This window comes from Carettochelys insculpta, chromosome 2, assembly GCF_033958435.1.
Source record: "Carettochelys insculpta isolate YL-2023 chromosome 2, ASM3395843v1, whole genome shotgun sequence".
Lineage (NCBI taxonomy): Eukaryota > Metazoa > Chordata > Testudines > Carettochelyidae > Carettochelys > Carettochelys insculpta.
The window spans coordinates 215,488,833-215,508,670 of NC_134138.1; the positions used below are offsets into that span (position 1 = coordinate 215,488,833).

At 40.1% G+C, this 19,838-nt stretch overlaps 1 protein-coding gene across 3 annotated transcripts in view; it reads left to right on the forward strand.

Moving 5' to 3' along the window:
* Nucleotides 1-19,001, forward strand: part of HIBADH (3-hydroxyisobutyrate dehydrogenase) — a 128,794-nt gene extending 109,793 nt beyond the window's left edge. For all 3 annotated transcript variants that reach the window (XM_074986151.1, XM_074986153.1, XM_074986152.1), the window contains 3 exons: nt 440-516; nt 9,899-10,055; nt 18,000-19,001. In XM_074986151.1, coding sequence (XP_074842252.1) covers nt 440-516; nt 9,899-10,055; nt 18,000-18,158 — 393 coding nt within the window. In that variant the 3' untranslated portion in view covers nt 18,159-19,001. The remainder of the gene's footprint in view (nt 1-439; nt 517-9,898; nt 10,056-17,999) is intronic.
* The last annotated feature ends 837 nt before the right edge of the window (nt 19,002-19,838 follow it).

The window sequence follows — 19,838 nt, forward strand, 5'->3', positions numbered from 1 at the left end:
GCAAAAGGTGCCGATCCTTCTGCAAAAGATCTCAGGGTACCATTACTCAGCATTCTTGCTGGGTGACCCCATCAAAACTAGCATTTTCTTATTTTGACTTAAGATTGTACTTTTTCCGTGGTCACTTGTTTTTTTAAAAAGAATTATGCAATCATAATAGATTTATGGTATAGTCTCAAGAGCAAGTAGCTTGCACATTCAAAAAATAGTAAGTTGAGTTATTGTGCTAGCAAAACAAAAATGTTTCCCACACTCTGAAATATCCATTGTCCAACGTTCATTGACTTGGTGCCATCTCTAGTACATTGGGTATTTACTGGTGTTACATGTAGGGAGAGGCTGTTTAAACATATTCAGTCATAACTCCGAATGAAAAAAATTCCTATGAGAGACCCACATGCAAACTGAGAATCTGACTAGGTATTTAATTTATTTTCAGGCTGCGAAGATCTGCAACAACATGCTCTTAGCTATCAGTATGATAGGAACTGCTGAGGCTATGAATCTTGGAATCAGGTTTGTTGGATTTTGTGTGTGTTTTTATATTAGCAGTTTTTATGTGCTGTGCTGGTTGACTTTTTGTGGGTAGAGAATGATGATCAGTAGGCACATACGTTATTCTGCCAGGGAAAAAAAAAGTACAAGTGTTTCATTATTAGACTGCAATAAGACTTGTTTACTTGACCAAGAGTAGCACACCCTTGAGAACAGGAATGTTCTTTGCAGTGGCCATAAAATATTACAAATATTACAGTTATCTATGATTACATTATATTTTTCTATGATGTCTCAGTGTCTTCTGTTATATGTGCACTATAAAGTGTAAATGTGCTCCAATATAATATTTTTGAAGTATAGGCTAATGTACTGTGTATCACAAGTGTTTTGCTCCCACTTGGCTCCATATAGCTTTATTTGCCTACATTGAATATTTTCTCCAAAATATGCTAGAAAGAAATTTCTAACAGTTGTGCAGAACTCAGAAGATGTCATACAATGTCACTCTACCCTCCTGTCAACCTTAACCATTGTTGTTTTTCTTGTTAATCATCATAAATACTTCCTTGTGAAAAATCTAAAATGTATTCCATTACTTTGCTTAAATGGTTTCCTAATTAAAGAGCAAATTTTTCTGTAATACGTGATGTATCTAACTTGTAAGTAGCAACATTTTGAAGTATTTTAATGTCTAAAACCAATTTTTATTTCATTTTGAAAATACACATTTTGTTAGACATTTTGCCACTCCTGTGTGAGCCTCTATATGCAACAAAACATTTAATTAAACTTCGCAGTATTTTTACTTTGATTCCCTTGCCCAGGCTTACATCAATGCAAATACCATTTGTAGGTTTATAAAAAGTCAGTGCGTCTGAGAAGATTATTGGGTAAATGCATAACTCCTTAGAGTTTTTGTGAATTATTCATCCCTTCAGATATGCCTTTACAACTGCCCACTAGAATCTACGGATCTTAAAGATATTTGTCAATTTATTATTGGATGTCCTCCTGTGGTCTTTGATATGAACTACAAAAACTGCAAGAGGGCTCAAGAAATTTAAAAGAATAAAAAGTACGTATGACACACACGTGCACACACATTCACACAAAAGGCAGGGTAATGGATTCACATTTCCTCTTAATTACCATATCAAGATGCAGTTGTTTTATTGAATTGCCCTTGTCTCAGATGTTAGACTATCGTGACCTATTAAGTTGTCATGTTGTAATTGAGATAAAAGAGGAATTTGCTTTGCATCAGTGCTAATTGGTTTATCAATATCCTGTACCATTTACATTTTAAAATTGAGCATCTGTAGGATAGTGAAGCCTATCTGACCAAGCCATAATAAAACTGGTATGATTGTGTACAGCTCTTGTAAGTCAGTATGGTAAAGCTGTATTGTGGTCTGTTTTAAGATTTGGTTCACTTAGTGAAAAATCAATTACATATGACTTTGTCATATTTTTGTCCTCGTTTCTATAGATTATTTTACTAACTGCATAGTTTATTTTATTTTAAGAGGCCTTGAACGTACATTTCTGGCATCAGATTACATGTGAAGCTAATTGGAGTTTGAAGCCATTATAGCATAGAAGTGTCTGGATTGTCTTATTTTGGGTTAATTTCTTTCTTTCAAGAGTTTTTGGTGATTTTGGGTTGTATGAAAGTAGCATTCTGATAGGGCATATTAATGCTAGATTTTAGTGAAGGCAGCACTGTGCAAGCTTCCCACCTCACAACAATAGTAATGGAGTTGAGCTTGACCTGCAGCACCCTGCTATTCCTGTACTGGGCATCGCTTGAGGACAAACTGTTCATCATACCAAATAGCAGGAGGGTTTGTTATGTAGAACTTAATGAAAGCCCATTGAAGTAACTGATAGTATCTCCATGAGCATTAATTGGCTTTGGATCAAGCTCATGGAGAGCACTTTTTCCACTTTTACAAAGGTAAGATTTTTCCATCAGTGAAATTATTGTGAATATAGACCCAAAGTCCCAGTATTCCAAGTTAAGAAGGTGGTGACCTTCTTCAAAACAGCTTGTTTGGTGGGGTTTAATCATGGTTAATTGACAGGATACAGAGTACAATTTATTTTGATCTGTACTGGCTACTAGGTTGTGGGTATCATGATCATGTCATCTAACTGGATTTTACCCAACAGTGTTTAATTGGAGTTGTTTATTGTAGACAGGCTGGGGTAAAAGATGTGGCAGTTTGAATATGAGAAATTTGAATTAAGTTGATGTGTCTGGTACTGAAAGTCCAACTTCCGGTCATGGAGAAAGCTTGTACCTTTACTAATCTGAAGCTGCTAGGGTTTTTGTGTGTGTTAGGCAGAGAAGGTTGACTATTGAGCAGGAGTGGGAGGGAACAAGAAAATGTCCCGCAGAAAAATGAGACATTATTTTCATTTGTGAATCCATCTAAGAGCTGAACAAGTTAACTTTCCTGGATTTCTCTTTCTGAGATGACAGATATTTCACTTAAGAATCTGAATACCCCTCATAATTGTGTTTGTATTAATGAACTTCTGCTCCATTACAGGATTTGTCAACAGTGCGGCATCTCTTTCATTTTCTTACAGGCAGAGTGTCTTTTGAGCATCACTAAAACAAGTACTTCTCTTTTTAGTGATCTCTGGGTTCTCAGGTAAAAAAGAAAAAATCTAGTATTAGCAAGATAAAGCTTGAAAATTAAAAGACGGAAGTGTGGATATCTGACTTCCAGCTAGGCCAGGAGCTGGTAACCAAACTAGCAAGAGCCATTTTTTCAAATTCAGTAAAAAACTCAATACTTCAAGAGCCTCAGTTTATGTGAATACAAGAAGGCCCTTCGTAAATAAAGTTAAACCATACTTTTTGTATTCCCTATTTTAAGAACGGTGCGCACACACTGATTTGTAATGTGATACATATTTACTGCAGGATGTTCACCAACTTTTTGAATAATCTATTTCCTCACACTTTACATGCACCACTATCTTCCTGACTTTCACTCCTGAACGCTCGCTTGCGCTCTCTCTCTCTGTCTCCCTCTCTCTCTCTCTCTCTGGAGGATGCTAGATTTTGAACAATTTCATTTTTGTTTTCAAAAATCACTATAATCAGCTGCTCTGTTACTTTGATAAAGCACTCTTCTATATATCCGCCATCCGTGAATGGCTTACCTCATTTCACGATCTCTTGAGTTATCACAGAACTAGGCAAAGTTATGTTACTTGGTAATTTCACCCATCTTGCAACTGTGTTCTTACTTTGCTCTGCTTTGCACAGCTGCTCCTGCAGGGCTTTTTTTCTGGCATCTCCAGCTGGATTCTCTTTGGCAAAAGTAGTGCTTTTTGTGAAAATGCCTCTCAAGGTTTCATTTTTTGTTGGTGGTGAATTTACCTTGGCAAATGAGACATAAAGACAGCGCAGCCAAACTTGATACACATGCAAAGGATCGGATTCATTCAGTTTGAAATTCTTTTTTCATCTTTAATTTTCCACTTCTTTTTAAGCCATTTCAACCCCACTTCAATTATGCCAATTTTACTTCATGTTTAATATCAGTTTTCTTTCTTAAAATGAGTTTCATAGCAGGAATTCTTCACGCTTCCTTTTCCTTTTCAAAATCAAGACTTTTATTAACAATCTGATCAAAACAGATACAGTACAGTATCCCACAATGCACTGTATGTATTGAAGGGGTAATTATCCAGTGTTTTGAAGTGACATATAATTTGCTATTTAAATCAGAATTGTTCATTCATGGGCTTTTAGATGTTCCCTGCTTATGGAAAATAATCAGGAAGATTTTTTAACTTTGCAGTTATAGCATGAGGAACCACAAAGAAGTCCTTAAAGAGCTGTATGTGTCTCTGAAGCTGCAGGTTGCAGACCCCTGAACCCTGTAGGCCGGGTGGAGATTGCTGCTGTTAGCAGTGTAGTTGGGAGTCCTTTCTGTGACTGTCTGTGCAGTCTTAGGGCACCCTTCCACCTCACAAGTCACAGAGCTCCAGGCCAAACCTGAATGTCTACCCTGCAGTTAAACCTGTTCCCCATGAACTCAAGCCAGCTGGCTCTGGCCAGCTGCACGTTTTTAATTGCAATGGAGACGTAACTTTAAGGAGAGCACTTGGGGAGGTGATAGTAGGCAGCACAAGATTTTGTAATTAGTTTGGGAACTGAAGAGTCAGGCTTTTGGCAAAGGGCTAGACTACATGACCTCCTGAGGTCCCTTCCAGCCCTAGAATTCTATGAAGAGAGCTATGAAGTTTGTCTGTGCCAGCAGCCTTCATAAAGAATCCCGTTTATTTTTTATTGCAACCAAGTCCATTTTCCTGTCTGTCATGAGTGAGGCTACAGTGGTCGCTTCAAGTGTAATAGAGGATTCTTCTTTCTCCTACAAAGTTCTTTTGTTTTTATGGGCCAGGTTGTGCCTGGCTGCTTTGTGGTTGTGCAGGTGGGACTGAGGGCACAAGAACTTCCTCCTCCTTGTTATGCTATTATTTAACAGTCAAGCACAGTTGTTGTCCTGGATTGTTCTCGCTATGCATTTGTGACTCACAAGGTACAGTAAGATAGGTTTGGAGGGGTGAGAAGGACAGTCACAGAAGGAGCTGGTTGGCATATAGCAAAGAGAGGTGCTATGCCTGTGGAGACTATTCCTACAGTGCTCTTTGAGTCAGTATTGTGCTGCCCTCAGCCTGGGTCTGTACCTATATGGCATAATCAAGTCCTGTGCAATTACACTTGAACCTCTTTAATCTGGCAATCTTGGGATATAATAGGTTATGTCAGATTATGAAATTTTTCAGACCATCGGTGTTCACCATTATTATTGGGTAGGTACAGTAATTAAACAGACAGTACTGTAAAATTGTATATTACAGTGCTCTGCCATATTGCTTTCATTTACGTGTTATATTTGTGTCAGATAGTGCGTTTACTTTTTGTTTTGAGGGTGAAAATAAAAATATTTCTGAAAAGTACTGGTAGGGTACAGGAGAGAGGAGTGAAGATGAGATCTGGGAGGGAGAGAAGATGCATGAGGAGGATTGAGGGGGCCAGCTATGGATGTGAGAGGGTGGGGGGCACTTACCTTGCATCCTGCTCCTGGGGCTACATGGGGCTTTACACACATGTGCCATTCCTAGGCACTGCATCACCTGCCATTATGGGAGTGACGGGGGAAAGCTTCCAAAGAATTGCTTCACGGTGCTGCCATTCCCCCAGCATGGGGGACAAGGGGAGAGACAATGCACAGAGCTACTTCCTCCCCTCCCTTGCCAGGGTCTGAACCATGGACGTTCCTAGATCATGGGCACCCCAATTAAGGTGGCTCAAATGTATTAATATTCCACACAAGGTACTTGGATGATAGAATCCATGCTGGCTTACACATTTCTATTAGTGACGACTGAGTCTCAAAGGCTTCTGTCTGAATAATTACCTGACATGTCAGATGCTGCTTACCCAAAGCACCTCAGGCTGGAAATGTCTCGAGTTCAGCTACTTCATAGTCTCATTCAGGCAGTTCCATAGCTGCCTTTCTTGTGGGGCCTTACTGCTCCTTTGTTGCAGCTGCAGATGGGAATAGGGGAGAGGGAAGTTTGTGGAAAATATTAAAATGAGGTTTTATTCAAACCACAAGGAATGTGGCTGTGTTTTGACCAATGGTTAGAATTATTCTTGTTTTTATTCAGATCTGTGTGTCCATATTCAGATTCTAACTCCCTGGTAGCTCATTAGTATTTCTGCTGAAGGGGCATTGATTTGACACAGCAATTGTTTTTGCGTAACATTAACTATAATGTTGGGATATTGGCTGCTTTCTCTGTGTCTGGAAGAACATTTGGGCAATTGTAAATGCACACGTGCGTGCACGTACTCTTGCCCGTCCAGTGACAAGTTATTATGGGGACTGACAGACTGTCATCATTTTGATAGCTTGAGCAGTATATCTCTTGAACAGCAATGGAGCTCTTATGCAGAAAGTATCATATGTTCCTAGCCAATTTACAGGGAAACAGCAATAACATTTTATCATGGTTGAGAGCCCAGTAGCTGCTTCCTATTAAACTTGCCCTTTCAGATACCTGTCTTGGATTAATTTGTTGATTTCAAATGGAAACTCAGTCTTCTCCACTGAAGCATGACTTTCTAGGGTAGACTCTCACTGAATGACAATTACTGTATATTCTAGTTGGTTTCAGACCATTACAAGCTTTGAGTGCAGTGGGAGACAGAGGACTTCTTCAGTAACTGATTTTAATACATGTCTAATTTTAACTGTCAGTTATAGATGCACCAGTAGATAAATCCTCAAAAAGATGAAATGCAAAACATTTCTAGCATGGTCTTTTTAATGGTACACTTTCTGCGGGGAAAAAAAAATCGGCAGGTCTTTTGAAGAGAATCTGTTTGGTGCATAAAAGCATCAAAGTTTTTTTTTTTTAAATTAGATTCGGAACTGACACACACATCTTCTCCCCCATCCCAGCATAAGCAAAACTATTTATACATTGCCTTTTCACATGGAGTGCTGAACATCCATGAAGTATATATTTACAGGAGCTGCATTTTTAAATATGTAGTGATCAAAAAATAACTGGCATTGCCCTCCCTCCACCTGCACACCCCAGGAAAGTTCTCATTTTGAAGGCAGGAAGGGGTTATCTCCCGCCCCCACCACCACCACCACCCCAGTCTTATAATGTAAACTCCATTGGAAGCTGTAGCAAAATTCCAGTAGAGGCACTGCACTGCTGGAGGTTCTTACCTGGGAGACAGAAAAAACAAACCATTCAGTGTGTTGTGTGGATGAGAGATCAGGATTCCTGGAGGTTTTTAATATTCTTTTTACTCAACGTTTTTGAATGAGAACCTAAAGTACTCCTTGCTGAGAGGCGTTTGATGCATGATAGAGGATAAAATATAACAGTCTTCCCCCGCCTTACGAGGGTAATTCGTTCCTAAAAAACCCCTCTTAGGGCGAATTCTCGTAAGTCGAAAATGTAATTATCATTCATTTCAATGGGAAAAAATGTTATGCGTTCCTGAGCCCCAAAATTTACACCCATTTATGATAAAACAACACCAGATCCCATTAAATCTGGTGCAAGGGCAGGGGTAGGGCAGAGAAGGGCACGGGGAGGCAGCCCGGCCTGAGCGCAGCTTAGGTTAAGCGGGGAGCGGGCGCTGCCAGGGGCTGGCCGTGCAGGGAGCTAGGCATGCACAGGGGGCCCCGGGCTGGCAAGGGGCAATGCCTCTCTCGTGTGGGGCTGTGCGGCGGAGAGGCCCCGCCGGTGGCAGCTGAGGCGGCAGCGGCGGGCAAGCCAGGCGCTAAATGGGAAGGAGCGCCACAGACAACAAGTGGCGCCCAAGGCAGAGCTGCACAGGGTGGGTGGCGGCGGCCCCCTAGCCAGCCCAGGGTTGAACAGCAGCAGTGGGGCTGGGATGGGCTGCGTGCCCAGCATCCACGTCTCGCAGAATAGCGTGATCTACTGCCAGGACTCGGACGAGTCTACCTCCCTGCACCAGACTGCCTCCCTCTCTCAGAGCGCCACCTCACCCCTGCACAGCCTCTTCATCAAGACCAACACAGCCAACTCCATCCCCTTGGTGCTTGTCTACCAGAGCCACCAGCCTCCAAATTGGTCCTCGTAAATGTGAAGAAATGCCTCGTAAGCTGAAGTAGGGGTATTAAATGAAACTCCTTGTAAAGTCGAATTCTCATAACTCGAATGGGCGTATCTCGGGGTATGACTGTAAAATGTAAACAAATCATGGTGGTGAGGGGAAAATACTTTCCCTTTGAAAAGAAAATCAAATGAAATAAAATTTCAAAGCTTAATTCAGAAAGGATAAGCAAGGATGCGGGGGAGGATATAAGGTCCTGAACCAATTCAAGTCAGTGGGAATGCATCCACTGATTTCCATGGGCTATTGTATCAGGCCCTTAATATGGGACCAACAGTGGTAATTCTAAAAAGCACCTTTAAAATATTGGATGTTTTTAAAAGGAGGAGCGAATAGCTGAGACTTATTGACTTATGGAGCAGGAACCACACCTTAGGACCCATCACATAAGGTATCACTTTGAAAAGTTGTAACTCAAATGTTACATTTTAAATGTGTATACTTGAAAATTTTCTAATAATAAATTAGCTTTAAACTCCATAAATCAAATAATGCACGGCATAAACAGAGATTCTTAGGGTAGTTTAGATACCTTGTCAATCTGTTGTTGCCACAAATAATTGGTGCAGAGGAGGAACCTTTTTTTTGTGAGAAGCTTGAAACTGACTTGGAATTATGATATGAAACAGAGCATGTTTTATGTTTAGCCTCTTGTCCAGCAAAAAATGTATGGTTGTCACAGGTTGTGAAGTGCCTTTCAAAAATTCTCATAATTATAGGATATAATTGTCTGTCTTTTTTTTTTCCAACGGAGATCACAACTGAATATAAATAGACACTTTAAAAATTATTGCTACCAATTATTGATATAAATGCAATTGGTGTAAAATTACATTTGCAACTTGCTGTTCAGCAAAAATGCAAAATAATAAGGTTAAAAACTCAAGTGTGTTAAAATACCTGTAATATCTTTGCTACATTTCTTTTAGAGTCCACATTGAGCAGCAGTTTATGCCATCAGCTCAGTGATAGAACAAATGATGTTTCTGCTCAGACAAGCTTTGTTTTATCAGGATCAGTAACCTTATCAGCAGTTGACCCAGAACTATAATGCATGTCTGTGAATAGATAGAGAGCATATGTCACCGTCTCATGCAGGCTTGCTTTAGAAGCAAGAGAGTATAATAAAAATATAATAGTAATAAAACCTAGCTTGCAAATGTGAACACAGTAAATGTTTTCTTTAATGGAGATAACATCCTTGTTTCTTTATTGTTAATATTACATTGCTTGCATTTAAGAGTAAATGTACACCCATAATTTCACCCCCACACTATAATGTGCCTTTTATTTTGCAATATTTAGTTTTGCAATAGTTCATCCAGAATAAGTCGAAGAATATCATTTTGGTGTGGGAAGGACACATATGCAGTATTACGTGGAAGAACTGATTTTTTTTTCAGTAGGCATACAAAAGAACTGCTGTTCTGAGAGGGCCTTTATTTTGTTTGCATTTTCAAAATTGTGAAGTGAAAGGTCTTTGTGTAGATCAGGAGACAGAAACTTTGAAAAAGTTATTGCTTAAATGATAGATAGATGGCCTTAATTTAAGGTAGGGGATCCCCTCCCCCAATATCAATACTCTATCATTCTTCTTGACTTATAATAAAGGGAGAGGAGCGATAGTGTGGTCCTAGCATATAAAACAAGTCACCCATATCTTGTGCATGCTGACATTAACACTTCTCTTCCTTGACCTTTTGACAGGTTAGGGCTTGACCCAAAACTGCTGGCTAAAATTTTAAATATGAGTTCAGGCCGTTGCTGGTCAAGTGAAACTTACAACCCAGTTCCAGGCGTAATGGAAGGAGTACCCTCAGCTAATAATTTTCAAGGTGGCTTTGGAACAACACTCATGGCTAAGGTATATAAATCTAAATTATTATTACAGAAAGAACCATTTTGTTTCTGATTTTTCAGAATGTATTAGCAATGTATCTGTCTTGTAGATATGCTCTTCCTGAGTATTACAGGTAGCTTTTAACAGACTTCTAAGCGGATACCGCACTTGTAGCAGACATTGGATGGAATAGGATGCTTGTTCTTCAGTTAAAATTATTAATGGTGTTTCAAATTGTGTGTATTCCTGGAAAGGACCATACATGTTTCTGTAACTCTGAATTATAAGCCGAGTCCTTGCTATGTGTGCCTGTTGAACTATAAGGGAGTTTATCTTGAAGTTTCAGTGAAGATTGGTGTCCGACTCTATTTCAAAGACCTTCAAAAAGGTCATGTTTTCCCTGTTTGAAGTTGGGAGTTCTTCAAGCAGCACATGCTCCTGGTACTGTAGGGTCAATATAGACAAATTCCTGGGACTTGTATAGGATTAGAGCCTCAGCTGATATAAATGTGTGTTTCTGTTAATTTCAGTGGTGTTATCAGATGTACACCAGTCTTGGGCTTGGCCCACAGTGTCTTCAAACTGATATTGTCAAAGGGTTTCACAAACATGATTGGACTTAAACCTTTCTGTGAGATAGGTACATAATAGCAGAGGTAGAACAAGTACTGTAAAAGGAGCTGCTGGGGGAGGGGGAGTGTACTTTCCCTCTGGAAAATTACTTGAGGAAAAGCGCACGCACTCACACACACATACACACATGGTATATTTGTTGTACTCATGTACCGAGAAGGGACAGCAGCTGCACTTTTACTCAAGTAACTTGGGTGCTTTTTCCACCTCTGATCATTAGGAATAATATTTACAGACATAGAGACAAGGAGACTTTGCATTTAGTTAAGTACCATTAACCAGGGAGGAACCCTAACGACTCAGCTGACCTGTTCTGGGGTGCATATCAACTGTGTACTAATGGCCCCAGGTTCTGCAGTGTTGAAAGTGGGTATGAAAGCCTCTGCTAAAGCCTGCCTGAGAATCTTGGCCGGAAGCCATAGTCTCATCTCATTAAACGCATCCATGCAAAAAGTGGGGATGGGAGCCATGTGCTGCATGAGAGACACGGTGTCATGCTCTGGGCCCATCACCAGGCAGCCCGTTGTGCCACGGGGACCTTACATCAGACATTTTTAATTCCACAGCTGCAGGAGACCCTACCAAAGTTGTGACTGTAATTTAACTCCTCTCCCTCTTGTCCACCAATGAAACCAGATGCTGGATGACAGGAAAAACCTCATATGACAATTTGCCAGATTTGCCACATGGGAGAATTCCCATCCAGATCTCAAATGAAGTTTTGCAGTTGGCCTAGCCCCTGGCATCATAAGAGATCCAGCTCACTAGGTGAAGGTGAGCAAGGTGACAACAGAATGGAGTCTAGCTGTCTGCTTGCAAGCTGTAAGAGCAAACAGGGCCCAGAATGGATAGCCTTCAGCAGCAAGGACAAGCAGATGCAATCCCTTTTCCCTGCCAGACAAGAACCTTTAGCTGTCCCCTTGTGACAGGTTCTTTTACCTGGATGCCATATGAAATATATTCCCCCTTTGCCCTGCCACCCAAGGAGAGGGGAAGGAACAGGAGAGAAGCAGTACTCTCCCCCGCCCTCATTCATGTGTGTGTGTGTGTGTTTTATATATACATACATACACACACTACAGGGAGCACACTGTTCCAGCCATATATTCTAGAATCATAGAAATAGAAGGGACCTTGAGAAGTCAAGTCCAGTCCCCCTGCACTTATGGCAGGACCAAGAGCCATCTAGACTGTCCTTGATAGGTATATGCATAGGTATATTTTACAGAGCAGATTAGACAGTTACAGAGCTTCCACAGCTGTCCTAAGTAATTTATTCTAGTGCTTAACCATCCTGACAGTTGGGAAGTTTTTCCTAATGTCCAAACAAAGCTATTATCATTCCTACTCTTCCTTAGACTCATGAACATTATCATTTCATGATCACTTTCACCCAGGCTGCCTTCCACTTTCAAATACTTCCTGCACGTGGCTGATGCTTCCCTCTCCCCACCCCTCGGCATTCCCCACACTGGTCGCCTCTGCCCTCCTACAAACTCCCTGTCAAATTTTGCCATTTTTCAGCTCCCTGTTTCTAGCTCCGCTTGTTTGCTTAAGCTTCTGACTTCTAAGGCCTTTTCTCTTAGGTTAGTGAAAGGGTAGGGCTAACCACACAGAGGGAGGGTGATCTCAAGTCTCCCTGAAGCTGATCAAAGATGATCAAGGGAACAAAGGCTCAAACAGTCCCCAGATACACAATCGTAACTAACCTAGTAACTGAAATAAACTGAAAGATAATAGCACAGTCAAGAAAACTCGCTCTACCTAACGTTAGTCCTGACACGTTGTTCATTCACCAAGGGAATCTCCTCCTTTCCCTTGCAGCTTCCATGCTTTTATTTCAAAAAGTTTCATGATGAGAAGGTAACGTCAAATGCAGATTCAAACGGGCCATGTTTCCTTGACTTCTCTTTGTTGGCAGATGCAAAAGTGACACTTTTATGGCATATAGAAAGTCAGCAATATCTTTGATGTAATATCTTTGATAAAAGAGGTAGGAGAATAAATCTAATAGCATATTCCTTATTATTTCAAATTTCTCCTCCCATCCTCGGTGTAGCAGCTAAATAATTTCCTTACTTGATCAACATCCCATCCTTTCATTCTCTTCTCATGTCTGTTATCCTTGCCCTTAAGTAGTTGCACAGTGCTGCTTCCTTCTCCTCCTTTTCTCTTTTCCCTCCCCTCTTGTCCCTTTCACCGAACTACTATTTAGGTCTGAATTTACTTTCTCCTCACAGTGCTCCACCTCTGTCCATCCTTTCATTCCGTCGTCATAAAAAAAAAATCTCACATGCTTTCTGTGTGCAATGTCTTGTGTTATCCTGTATGCTCCCCTGGCCAAGAGTTTACCTTGTGTGCCGTGTGGTGCAGTGCTTTGGTTTGGAATTTAATTTTCTTTTCTGTTTGTTTTTTAAAGAAGTAGTATTTGTAGCCCACATACCAAATGCCTTTTCATAGCATCTTCACTTGCAAGCAGAACAAACGCTGCAGAAAGGATGTTTCATGTGGGTTCTTTGTAGTATTTTCTTTCATTGACTCTGATAGTTTGAAATAATTTTTTAGTTTAAACCAAAAGCTGCAAATGCCCCCATCCTAGTGCACAAATGTATGTCACATAGGCAGATGCACATATTCACTCTAGGCTGCATATGGATTTTTATGGGAAGTCCCTGATGCCTGCATGAAACCTCTGCTGAGTGGCAAGCCTTGCAGTTCAGCTTGCAAAATTGGGGCCTGTCTAGGAGCAGGTGTGAGGTTTGCAGTGTTCAGAAGGAGTCTTTTTTAACCACCACAAGATATTTCACAGTATGTTAGCCTTTTAGTATTTCTCACTTTTCTCCCAATCATGTAATTGTTTTTGGTGGGGCTCTGGACAGATGCAGGAGTAACTTGCAGGATTGGAGCAATGTATATGTTAAAGTGAGCACCCGTTTGTCCAAAAGCCTGAAAGTAAGCAGATACCGAGCAGTACAAAACAACTCCTGTCTCCCTTCTCTTGTCATTTATTTATGTCACCCCCATGCCTAATAACCCCGTAGGGCAGTGATCTCCAACCTTTTCACTTGAGTGGACCCCAAATCAGTCCCAAACCATTTACAGATCCCCAATCACTCCCTGCTCCCAAACCATTCGTGGACCCTATCAAAGCTACTTCTAGCCGCCATGTACACTTTGTTGAACGAAAAAGGAAACCACAACATAGATTTTTTTTCAGACAGCAATTAATAACGTAATTGGGAGGTGTTTAATTTAAAACTGATAAATGATTGTAACTTTGCAATTTATTTAAAACTTTTTTTCTCTGATCATTTTTATTTATCTTCTATTTTTTTTCCCCACGGACCCCCTACAGTACCCTTGTGGACCACCAGGAGTCCACAGACCCCAGGTGGGGAGCCACTACTCTAGGGCAGTTGAATGAAGACTCAGGAGCGGAATTAGAAAATGAAACTGATGGGGCTAGGGTTACCATTTTTCAGGTTCTGCTAAAGGGCCTGCAGAACGGTAAAGCTGAAGGCTGCCAGGAGGATGTGTGTGCTGGGAGGGAGTATTTGAGGTTGCTAGTGGGGATATTTGTGTGGGGCAGGAGGGGTATGTGTACAGGAAGGGGTATTTGCAGAGTATGGGAGGAGGCTGTGTGTACTCAGCATACTATTTGGAGGCGCAGGAGGTTGGGTATTTGAGGGTCCTGGAGGGGTCTGTGTGTACTGGGAAGGGGCACCTTTGGGGTGTAGGAGGGGATATCTGCAGTTCGTGTCACATGTGGAGGCAGTGAGTGTTAACATGGGGCAGGAGAGTCTTGCATGGACATTTTCAATGCCACCTTTAACTTTTCATGTCTGGTGACCTAGTACTATGGTAGACATTTTTCTGATGTGAGCCAATGAGGTGAGGAGAGATGTAAGGGAATTTACAGGAGAGCAGAGAGAAGTAGAAAGATAGAAAGGAGTGGATAGAAGAGGGGAAAAGGCTGAGGAAAAGGGAGCAAGAAAAACACACACTCCAGTGCACAGGCACCTAACGTACTTGGGTGAGTTGTCATTAAAATTGATGTGGGGTAACAAATTTTGGTGCTTCATTCTTCAAAATCAAAATTTAATTTTTGTCACAAAAACTGATAAAGCTGCCAACCTCTGGTCTATCAAGTGTCAAGGATAGCTAAGGAAAGGTTTCCTAAAGCACAGGAGTGCTCATCATATAAATTATACAGTCAGATTGCTATCTGCCCTCATCTGAGTCTCCTCCTCCTTTCCACCAGTGAGCAAAGTTGTAGCATTTGATTGTCTTCTAATCTTGAGTCTGCACCATGAGAGGGAGGAAGGTGCACTAGATTTTTCTAGTGCTGCTTGAACACTGCTCAGGGGACAAATTTTTCTATGCAGAGGGAACATTTACTCAAGTAAGCGTAGTAACTGAGGCACTAGAGCTCTCTGGTACTAAACATCCTAAAAGTTGGTAAGGTGACCTCCTTCAGGTACTAAACATTCTGATCCCTAGTCAGTGTAAAGATATGGGTGAGAGGAGAATTTATTCTTTTGTTTGTTCCATGTACTCGTGCTATTATTTAAATTAGATTGTAAATTCTTTGGATTATGGACCTACTCTTTTATTTTTCCTAAAAACTACACAGCTCATTTTTGCCATAAAACAGTAATGAATAATAAGAATTCGTAGAGGAGGGAGAAGTGAGAGAGAGTCTCTTTTAAAGTGGAGAAGGTGACTGCACAGAAAATTTATCTAAAGAGTCAAATGGTCACAAGATACTGGTTATCCTAAGGTAGTCATAAAACTTCATCTTCTCAATTGTCAAACATGGTGAATGATGGATTTCCACAGACAAAGTTGTAGGTTTCAAGTATTTTTGGTAGCAAATTTTAAGATACTTCTCTAGAAATCACCTCTCTGCTGTCTCTAAGTCTGGAGTGTAACCTAGTGTCTAGACAAGCTCTCTAATATGAGCCCTGGTCTGGAGATTTCACTTCAAAGGTCAGATTTATTGCTTTTACTTTTAAGGGTCAAAGGGTTATAAAGAGAAGACATTACGGATCAGAAGTCCTCTCCTCCCATTAACATTAAAGGTGTTGATAACAGCCTTCCTTTTAGGAATCCTGGAGGAGCTAGATTTAGATCATATTAGTCTTGACCCTTGTCAGGGGTGATTCATCCAGACAGAATAGGGGCAGAGGTAGGGCTTTCCATTTCTTTTTATTAAAGAGTGTCTGATGCTAGGCTTGGACAGTCTTTGGGTTTTCCTTTGAGTGGCAGAATCTGAGCTGGGTCAAACTAGCAAATAAAATAAATATATTATTTCCTTAATAATTATGAACATTCTTTTTAAAATGTTGGCCACTTCTTCTCCGTAAGAGACTGATATGTCTCCAAGTCCAGCAAAAAATGCTGTAAGCTTTGACGGGGACATCTGGAAGCCATTGTATCAGTTCCGAAGGGAGGAGGGGTCAGAAGGTATATTCTGATTCTGCCTTTCCCAAAAGGTCAAGGAAAAGCCAGAACCCAGGCAGAACAACTTTGTCATGTGAAGAAACTCAGAATATAAATTTTGAAGGCAACTGATCGCACCCAGAGATTACATGTTTTCAATAAAGTTGCAGGATGCCTCTTGACGCACAGTTTCCATACTGTGATTAGTTTAGGTAAATTTAATTAATTTTTCCTTAGCTCTTCATCCCTCTTACAAAAGTGCCAGTATTGCAGGCAGCTGTTTAAGACAATGCAAGGTGCATTTTATTGAATGCTGATTAGTCAAAGTTCAGTCTTGTTCAAAAGCATCAAGAAGCTACAGAAAAGATGTTGGAGATATCACAGTCTGAAGTTTATGATCATTTTTACCATTATATTGTTCTGTAATAGCATTTATGCTACTTCAGAGATCAGCCTGACACAGAAGGTGAGGAAATCACATCCATCATTGGAGAGAGAAGCAAAATTGTTTCTCTCACGTCTTACACTGGAGTTGGAGCAGGCCTGTCCAGTAGACAACTACTAGCCCATGATGTCAACATAGTGTTGACTAAAATGGACCGCACACTGACAGCTTTTCTGAAAGGGTGGAAAGCCTTGTCACAGCCCAAGCCCAAACATCTACATAACAATTCTTAACCCTTTGAGCCAGGTCAACCACAGCTGTGCTACACAAGGTTTTTATCTCCAATTAGATGCTGTACCCAGTGGGTATGCTCTACATTGAAGCTGAAAACAAGACTACCAGCTTTGGTAGACAAACTTGCCATGGCACACCTGCACCACAGTATCCATACTGCTATTTTTAGTATGCTATTGTGAGCCCTGTTAGATTAAGTCTGTCTGCTCGGTCCCAGCTGTAGCATAGACATACCCTTAAGTTAATATGTCCAGGAAAGTGGGTGAGTAGTGGGCATGGCCAGGACAGCCCAGGAACCTGGCTCATCACAACCCTACTGCAGTCTCCATGAACAGGGCATTTGGTGGAATTTAAAGCTTTCCCTGCTGGCACAAGGGGAATCTTAACCGGTTGCCAGGTGAGAGCTATGATTGACACAGAATGTGATTTTTTCGTAGCATTACCTCATGCAGCTCATGAGACCAAGCTAGCTCAGGAGAGATCAACATGAGGCTCCAAGAAGTTGTTTTTATGTGAGTGTCAGATGCTCATTGGCACTGCCAGTTGTAGAGGAGCTTAGGAATTTTGTCTTAAAGTCCTCTACTCCTGCCACTGTACATGCTGCCTCTTTGCTTCTAAGGCAGCTATGATTGAGAAGGAGAGAAAGCTGAGCCCGAAGGGGTGCCAAAGTTGATGGATCCCTTTGGTTCAAATAAATTCACTGGAAAATGCACATTCTGCAGCGCTAAGACTATTCACTGCATTCGTGTTAAATTTGGCTAATAGTTCCAGCCAGAAAGAACAACAGGAAAATGTCAACATGTTTTGACTTTTTTCTAAATGGTGTTTCATTTAGAAATTTAACTGTCTGCTTTTTCCTAAAGGTAAAAGGCACTCCAAAAGAAATTTTTAAACATTGTTTTTTCCCCCTTTTGGTGGTGTTTTTTTAAATCATAGTGTTTTTCCTCAGTATTCATTTAAGTCAAGAAAAATCTGAAAAAAAAAAGTTTTCATTTGAAGTGAATGAAAAGATATTTTGAACTTTCTGGTTCAGCCGTCGTAATGCCACCAAAAATGAAGGCAATACCTGACTTCTTCCAGAGCTGCAATTTTATGACTGCAGTATTTCATTTGTTGGCAGTGGCTTTTCTTTTCAAGGAAGCTAAATAGCTGGTAATGCTCATATGACTACTTAATTCCTTGTTGTTTCTCCTACTGTTTTTTCTTGCTTTCAGGATCTTGGCTTGGCACAGATTTCTGCTACCAACACTAAAACACCTATTCCTCTGGGATCTCTTGCACATCAGATGTACAGGATGATGTGCGCAAAGGGTTATGCCCTGAAAGACTTCTCAGCTGTGTTCCAGTTTTTACGCGAGGAAGAGAATTTGTGAGCTGTTATTTTGGCAGTGGACACTATTAGAAATCATACATTTTCTTTGGAATCTCCTTGATTAGAGAAGTATGTGAGTTTAATCAAAGGTCACATGATGATCTCACACTGAATTTTTTGCTTTTGGTTGTCCAAGGTCTCTGCAAACTCCAGGATTTTTCGTCAATTCTTAAAAAAGCAGGCTGGGAGAGGGGTGGTTTATTTGGCCAAATAAAATACATTGTCTTTTTTAAGAACCATAACAGCATTTTCACAAAATCCAGTTAAGTAGTATTTTTTTTTCTTAAGTACCTGCTTTGCATATAGAACAACTGACATTATGGCTCTAAATTGTGCAAACAAAGTTGAATCTTCAGTCATAATAACATATGGTGACAAACCAGTTTTCATTAACTTTTAATAAAGATAAAGCTTTCATGGGGGAAAAAGGAAGATCTTTACAATGAAGAACAAGAATGATTTTTCTTTTCTTGCCTTTTTTTTTTTTTAAAGAAAACTACTGGCTTGGGCCTGATAATCAGTGATGGATTTCTCCTGCGATTAGTGTTACAGATTTATGTTTATAGGGATGTGTAAGTTAGTGGAAAGTTGTTACAGCATGTTTAACGAGTAGACTTAGTTAAAATAACATGGTATATATGTCTCTTTTGTAAAGCTTCAGTACTATATTTGGCTAACTGAATTTTATATTTTTTTCTTGTACCCTGTCACACCTTTTTAAAAGTCAAAAGTGGCACCTACTAAAAATTCTGATAAATATACATTTGCTTTAGATAATTACTGGATTATCATAAATAAATGATATTCATTATTTTGAACTCAAATAAAAATCTATGCTGGTAAATACCTGCTATAATGTTGTTTGATTTTTTTTTTTTTTCAAATGCAGTTTTGCAAAAATGCACATAGGTACAAATTTGTGCTAGGTCTTTCATTCTTTTTGTCTTCTCCTGACCATCTTTCATAAGCACTGAGGAGTTCTTATTGTGAAATGTGTATGTGGCAGAGTTACATATTAATTTCTCTAACCATTTACCTGAGCTGAGGTAGCACTCAGATTTTATTTAGTTTTTTCCTATCTTTTTGTTAAATTCCCTTCATCTCAGTTTTCATTTATCAGAATTTTCCAGATCTGAAGAAGTGGGTCTGTCCCAGGGAAGCTCATCACCTAATAAATTATTTTGTTAGTCTTTTGAAGTGCTACCAGGACTGCTTTTTTGTTTTTTGGTCTAGCATTATGAAGATGAGTATTCCTATTGACTTCAGTGGGACTACTCATGTAAAGTTATTTGCAGGATTGAGGTTTTTATGGTCAGCTAGGCATCCTAACCACCACATTTTCAGAATTTTGCACGTACAATAGTGCATATAATAAGGTGTGTGCTGGTAACACAGTTGTGTACACAACTTAGGCACCAATTATACATGGAAAACAGATGGGCATAGATTTTTATAGATTAGCAGCTATTTATTAAATAATAAAGAGGTAGCCATGTTAGTCTGTATACTAACAAAACAAAAGCGCAGTCATGTGTCACTTTAAAGACTTAACAAATTATTTTATTAAACTTTAAAGTGCTACATGACTGCTTTTTTGTTTTGTTAAATAATACTGGTTTTTCTGTTTCTTTCTTTCCAAGCTCATTTTGGTATCTAACTGAAACTCTAGGTTATTCTACAA